This window comes from Dichomitus squalens, assembly GCF_000275845.1.
Source record: "Dichomitus squalens LYAD-421 SS1 unplaced genomic scaffold DICSQscaffold_11, whole genome shotgun sequence".
In the NCBI taxonomy this organism is placed as follows: Eukaryota; Fungi; Basidiomycota; class Agaricomycetes; order Polyporales; family Polyporaceae; genus Dichomitus; species Dichomitus squalens.
Genome location: NW_006766893.1, coordinates 319,072 through 325,696, shown reverse-complemented (window position 1 = coordinate 325,696; position 6,625 = coordinate 319,072). Strand labels below are relative to the sequence as shown.

Here is a 6,625-nt window from a genome sequence, read left to right as displayed (position 1 = left end):
CGCGGACAGTCACCAAACACCGACATCTTTAGACGCGAGACGAACGTGGCTGAAAGTAGCTGCTGATCGCATTTACTGGAGGGGCCCCCAGGTCAGGAACACATAGCCACGTTGCTGGAGCGCCACTATCCAATCCTGCGAGGGAGTCTCCTCTTCGGACGAGTGCACAACTAGACATGCCGGCAGACGGCGATGTTTCGACAGAGCGCTTGATTAAGAGAGGGAAAAGGTCGGCCGCAGGCAATGCTTGGCGCGGCATACCCTGAGTAGAATTATCAGGTTAAAACGCACTCTCATTGATGTCAACGGCAGCCGCATGGACAAACCGCCCGGACGCCGCGCCCAACGCTTCTGGCCAGAGGGGTCAACATCGAAAGAGACATCCATGATGTACATGTCATTGATGATCAACATCCGACACGACATCTTCGACTCGCGTCTGGCGTAGGCAGTACAGTAGGGCCGCTCAATTCTTGAGGACGCAGGACGCAGGACGCACTCAGAGCTCATTTGATGGATGTGATGGGATAGCCGAGGATAGCCGAGGATAGCCGAGAAGAGGATTTTGGAGGTGTATGCCAGTTTAATTTGTAACTCCGCCGCTGAGGAACGAAGATGTGCCCGATGCGGAAGGCCGTGTGCGCGCGCGTCGCGTTCGTGCAATCGATAACCAGGCTGTACTTCAGTCTCTACCCCTGCTCTCTATGCCTCGGCGTACAAAAGAACAGACCTACAATGCCTTCATGGCTGCGGGGCTCACAAGCCTTGCCATATCTATGGTTTTTGACGAAGATCCCGACAACTTAGACCACGAAATTAACGATCTGGATGAAGACTACAGCGAGGAGCCGGATCCAATGACGCTCTCCACACTCCTTGAGCTCGCTGCTATTGACTGGATCTCTATTGCAGAATCTTTCTATGCGTCAGGCCCTGGCTCGAGAGGTCCCTATGACCAAATCCCAAAGTCTGTGGACTTCTTCAGTTGCTGTCTCCAGGCTCCTGATCGCGAGTTCCGCCATATGTTTCGGTATACCTTGTAGTTGTCACAACAAAGTTCTGTGCAGTATTCAATTCAATTTTATTTCTAGTATGGGCCGAGTCACATTCGACCGGCTTGTTGCACTCTTGGCTACTAATCCGATCTTTGCTTCTACTGGTATGGTCTTTAGTCTATTCCCTACTACTGGTCAGACTTATAGCAATTGACGATCCTTACGGCACAACCATAGGCAAACGTCCACAGCGGCACGTGAAGTACCAGCTTGGTGCCTTTCTTGTACGCTACGGAGTTCACGGCTCGGACACTCTCTGGACTGCAAAGAAGCTCTCTATCGGCTTCGGATCTGTCTTCAATTATTGTCGGCGGGTCACAGCCGCACTCCGTGAACTACGTGATGACTTCATTGGGTGGCCAACACCTGATCGCAAGGAAGTCATCAAAGACGACATATACGAAGTCTCGGGCTTTCGTGGCTGCATCGGAAGTGGTGATGGGTCATTGATCCGATTCCTAGAGCCACCTGTCCATGTTGGACACGCATATGTGTCCCGAAAGAAGTTTGTTGGGGTCTGTGGCGTATATTTTCCTCATTCAGAAGTTGGTTATATTTCTTACACCTCTTTGGCAGACAAACATTCAAGCTACATGTGACCATGAAGGGCGCATCACTTCATATGAGCTAGGGTATCCCGGATCGGTACCAGACGTCACCATTTGGAAGGACTCTCACCTGTGGCAAAACCGCCATAGCTACTTTCAGAATGGAGAATATATCCTTGTGGACAAAGGTGTGTGATTAGACTGAAAACAGGTGTCTTTGGCTGCTACTCAAGTTGTAAGATGTTCTACAGGCTATCCATCATCTCCGTTTGTCCTCCGTCCGTTCAGCGAAACAGAGGTCAGAGCAGCACTCGAGAGCGATCGTCCCAGGATGCGAGCTTTCAACAGACTTCTATCATCTGTACGGATTGTGTCCGAGCACACATTTGGGCGACTCAAGGGGCGCTTCCCATCACTCAAAGACTTGGGCCCTCATGTCGATCTCGAAGATCTGTACGATGTCCTCGAGGCGCTCATCATCCTCCACAATATCTGCATCGATTGGGATGATAGACCCGAGAATATCTGGAGCTTTGATCCAGACGATCCACCACGCAGTAATGAGGAGATGCCTCCTGACGTTGACGGTGACATGTATAACATTTGCGCCAACATTACGGGAGGAAGTAGAGTACCGTTGTACGAGACAGATGCATGGCTTAAGGAAGAAGGGTATCGCAAGCGTTGGGCAATTCTTAATGAATTATTTCCATGATGTACCTATAAGAATTGTGAACGGACCCAATTGTTCATCACCTCCTTAGTCGCCTCGTCTAGAAGACTAGAACCCTCCGCTGCCTTCATCAGTTCGACACGGAGTTGGTTAGATTGCGCACTCTTCTCAAGCTCGAGTCGTTCGCGGTTGATCTTCAGGCGCTCTGACGACTCGGCTTGTTGCACCCGTTGACGCTCGAAGTCATGCTCTAGCTTGAGCTTGAGAACTTCGTGGAGGCTACCCGATGGAAGTCGATTTCCTGCTTTTGACCCTGGGTGACGTGGCTCGGACACAACCTCTGCACAGTGAAAAGGCTAAGTGACAACATAAAGGAAGAGAAGGGAAACATGCACATACGCGACGGACTCAATGGATGCGACAGCCCAGGCGCGGCAACAGCGGACTTTCCCTTGTTGCGAGACACTGGTGTTGCAGAGTTGCGCTCAACCGCACGGGCCATGCGTGCATCACCAGAGTACCTACACATTCATATGTGAGGCATAGAGCCAACAAGCAAGATCGGAATGGATACACACCGCGATTGAAACAGTTTTAGCCACCCAGTGCTGCGCCACTGCTCCCAGGTCCCAGCCGACAGATGCCCCACATTCCGCCCCTTCGCCTTTGCAGACTTGAGCAGTGCCTGGTACTTACGAATTGCAGCTTGACGGTCAGTGTTTTCATCGATGTCACCACCGCCACCAGTTACGCCAGTTGCAGCGACGATGTGCCGGTACGTCTTTAGCGCCCGTGCATAGTGCTTACACGCTGCATCTGCCGTGTACGTGCCTTCAAAACGCAGTTCCCGAATAGCCTATAATAGACTTAGTGTAACACCACATAGACGCAGACACTCATAAACCACATACCTTTTGAAACACACGTTTGCGGTTCACTTGCAGAGTGTTGAAAATCTCGTCGCTCTCGACACCTAGAACATACTCGTACAGAGTCGTCCGGTCAGCCTGAAGCCATTTTCGCCCCCGCGTGCTATGCCCTAACTCTCTCTGACCATCCTCCACATCCACATCACTATCCGCCAGCTCCCCCAAGTCATCCTCCTCGTCTAACACCAACTGGTCCGCATCATCGTCCGCATCCTCCTCTTGATCCTCATCGTCCGTAAACCCTTCCGCAAGAGGTGGTGCGATATCACCAGACACATCCTCATTCTCCTTGTCGACGTCTCCGGCCGGTTTGGCTGCGGCCGACAAGGGAGGACAACCCTGCGAGGAGAGCGTCCTCGCCTTTCTCGACGTCATCTCGGAATGCGACTCGGCCCTTGCCCGCTTGCGAGGAGTCGCAGCAGCAGCAACAGCAGCAGCCTTGGACGCCTTTGCGGGAGCAGCGGCCGATAGCGGCTTGCGTCTCGATGGCTTGCGTGTACCCGACGAGGTATCGGCATGTGCGGCGAGGACTTCCGAATAGTTCTGGTTCACCGTGATCGGTGCCGAAGGCCGATGATGATGTACATCGGGCGAGTGTAAGGGTTGTTGAGAAGGGTCGAGTTGATCGAGTTTATCGAGTCCGTGGTGAGCGGGATGCTGAGGGCGCGAGTTGTATACGAGTCCAGGCGTACCCTGACTAGGGGGAGGGAAGTTGGGAGGCAGATGTGGGTGTGCGGGCGCATGGGCTGGTGTCGGGGCTTGATGCTGTTGAAGTACATGATGAACGCCGGCACGTTCATGGTGAGCTTGGTGCCATGCAACATGCGCTACTCCATGCGGAGGAGCGCTGCCTGTTCCATTGACCTTGAAATTGCATGAGAATACAGTAAGATAAAGACAAGAATGGACGTACCTTTTGTTCGAACACGCGCGCTTCTACAGGCCATGATTCGCAGTCAATGTTGAGTGCGTCATCAAGCTACATTTTATGTAAGAACAGACAATATGCTTCAGAACATATAACTCACTGTGAAAAGCTCTGGCCTCCTAAGGTAGTCCCCAGCCTCAAATGCTGCCTGCATCAACTCCGCTTCCTCGGCCTGAGAGAACACGTAAGTTGGTCCTTCTTGATGATCGCTACGGTCGCTGCAAGTCCAGATTAGTAACTAGCTGAAATACACAATACTCATTCGCCTACGCCATAGATCCTGCAAAAACGCGACATACACGACTGCGAGAGCGGGCACGTCCCTCACAGTCGCGTGGGCTTCGTGTCGAGAGATGAACGACAAGCCCCGAGGCTCCTCGAGGGCGACCTTGTTTAGCGCTCATTACAGTTCAATGTCCGACACAGAGGACTTAGGGTTTAACTAGGGTTACGTCTTCTCCTGCTCGCAATACCTCTCCTCGGCTATCCTCGGCTATCCCATCACATCCATCAAATGAGCTCTGAGTGCGTCCTGCGTCCTGCGTCCTCAAGAATTGAGCGGCCCTAGTCAACACGCAGGTCCAGAGGGATGCGAAGCAAAGGTAGTGTAGGAACAGAGGGAACAGTCCGTGTAGCCGCTGTAGCGCGCACGACGTGCGCTCGTGGCTCGTCGAATGAACCGACAGACGCACATCGCAGCATCGTTACTTCCTACCTCCATGCGCCTCGTCGTGTTATGTGTCTTGCACTAAGAGGCATCTGACATACGTATATGCATGCGCTTGTATGATGACGAGCGAACACCTGTAGTAGCGAGGTACCTCATAAGCTCCTCCGCCTCAACAGGTGTGTTTGGCGATTGCTTGTTACCCTCCTCCTAGTTTCCCTGATATTGTGCTTCTAACATAGTAGGGACCGGCGGAACCCTCTGAACCGCGCCCCGTGGTAAATGCACGTCAATAGGCCAAACCGACAGGACACCGGAAGTGTCTGTGGGTCCTGCTTTCTCTCTGGAAGCACCGAAAACGTCTCGGTGGGTGCATCGTCAGCGTATGTGCACACAATCCGTGCATCGAATGCTGAATACGCTTGTCACAAAGCCCGACAATCCTCGCTGCTGATCGAGTGAAGAACCTCCTCCGACTTTCTGTCGATTGGCGGCGAAGGTATGTGCCAACGATTGCGGAAGCGATCATCTCTCAGAACGAAAGCCGTCGCCCCATGCTTGTCTAACGACAACCCCGACAGTCAGAACTGCCTCAGATGATGCTTTGGGTAATGGCCGTTAGCCCTACTTCTGTCCTTGTATGCCATTGAAATTCTGTGCACCGGAACTATCGTGTCTGCCCCCCAGACGAGCGCGTGTACAACGACAAAGGGTACGATGTTCGCGGGAAGTTCGAAGCCGGAGCAGGGTTGTCTGGCTCCCTCCTCCAGGGATACTGCGTCCCATTGATAAAGGATATATTTGAGCCTGCGTGTCACTACCAACGGCACGATGGCCTAGTACGTCATAGTGAATTGGAACGTCTACCCTCTCAGACCAATTCTCGATTAATAGCGCCGCAATAGCGACGCTCATTCCATATTCGTTAACTACAATTCACAATTCTATATGCCTGGCTGGGTACTCCAGTTCATCCCCTCGCATGCGCATGCGACAAGGCCCTGACGCTCGTGAGGGAGGGGTATAGCGTCAAGCTCAAGGAATGGCCACGCCAAGGCGCGGTCCTTGAAGCTCTGCAGCTTGAGGCCTGCACATAGACCTTGCGCGCATCCGTGGGAAGCGCGAACGGCACGGTTCTCTAGCATGTAATTTAGGCTGGCCTCGTCGAGCCTTGTACGCCCACTGTACAAACCAAACGCCGCGATCACGTACATCGTGGCATCGCGAGTCTTCCACATCTCGTCTTCCTCTCAATAGTTGACAGCTGATTAGTTCCAGATCGTAGAGCCTCTGTGTGCTACGTGGACAAAAAGACGGATCGAGGATATGCTGTGAAGTTCTGCATATCCAGTACACAATCACCCCGGAATGTGGCACGGAGACGAAGGGGCGGATGAGTACACAATTGGAGAAGGGTTCGACGCCCCACCCACACAGAAACACTGATGCGATCACAGGCTGCATCAAACCTGAAGGTTTGAGCGACTCTAGAAGGGCCGCTCAATTCTTGTGGACGCAGGACGCAGAACGCACGAGTCAGAGCTCGTTTGATGGATGTAGCCGAACCTACCGCATACGGCAAGCTACGAACCTCATTTCTCGTGCCCGTTGTTTTCCAAGGGGTCTGTCGTGTCCCAAGCATCACAGAAAAATTTGAATCGCGAGTATGTTGAAGACGAAAGCTTTCCGCGTCGATTGACACTACCCTTGAGGCACTTTGTGAGGGGGGAGGAGTGTCATCGTCGCCCGAGGGGCTTCGAAGGCGAGCTTGTCGGCTAGTCTCGTGTAGCCCATCACCCTCATCGATGGCCTCTGGACGCGTCTT

The 6,625-nt window shown here is 52.9% G+C and overlaps 1 protein-coding gene across 1 annotated transcript; it reads left to right on the top strand.

Moving 5' to 3' along the window:
- Window positions 1-1,868: 1,868 nt before the first annotated feature.
- DICSQDRAFT_59386 (uncharacterized protein) lies at window positions 1,869-2,318 on the top strand (the record flags this gene model as incomplete). Its single annotated transcript, XM_007365167.1, has 1 exon — window positions 1,869-2,318. A coding segment is annotated over one exon (450 nt), but the record flags the coding sequence as incomplete, so codon positions are not given.
- Window positions 2,319-6,625: the final 4,307 nt, after the last annotated feature.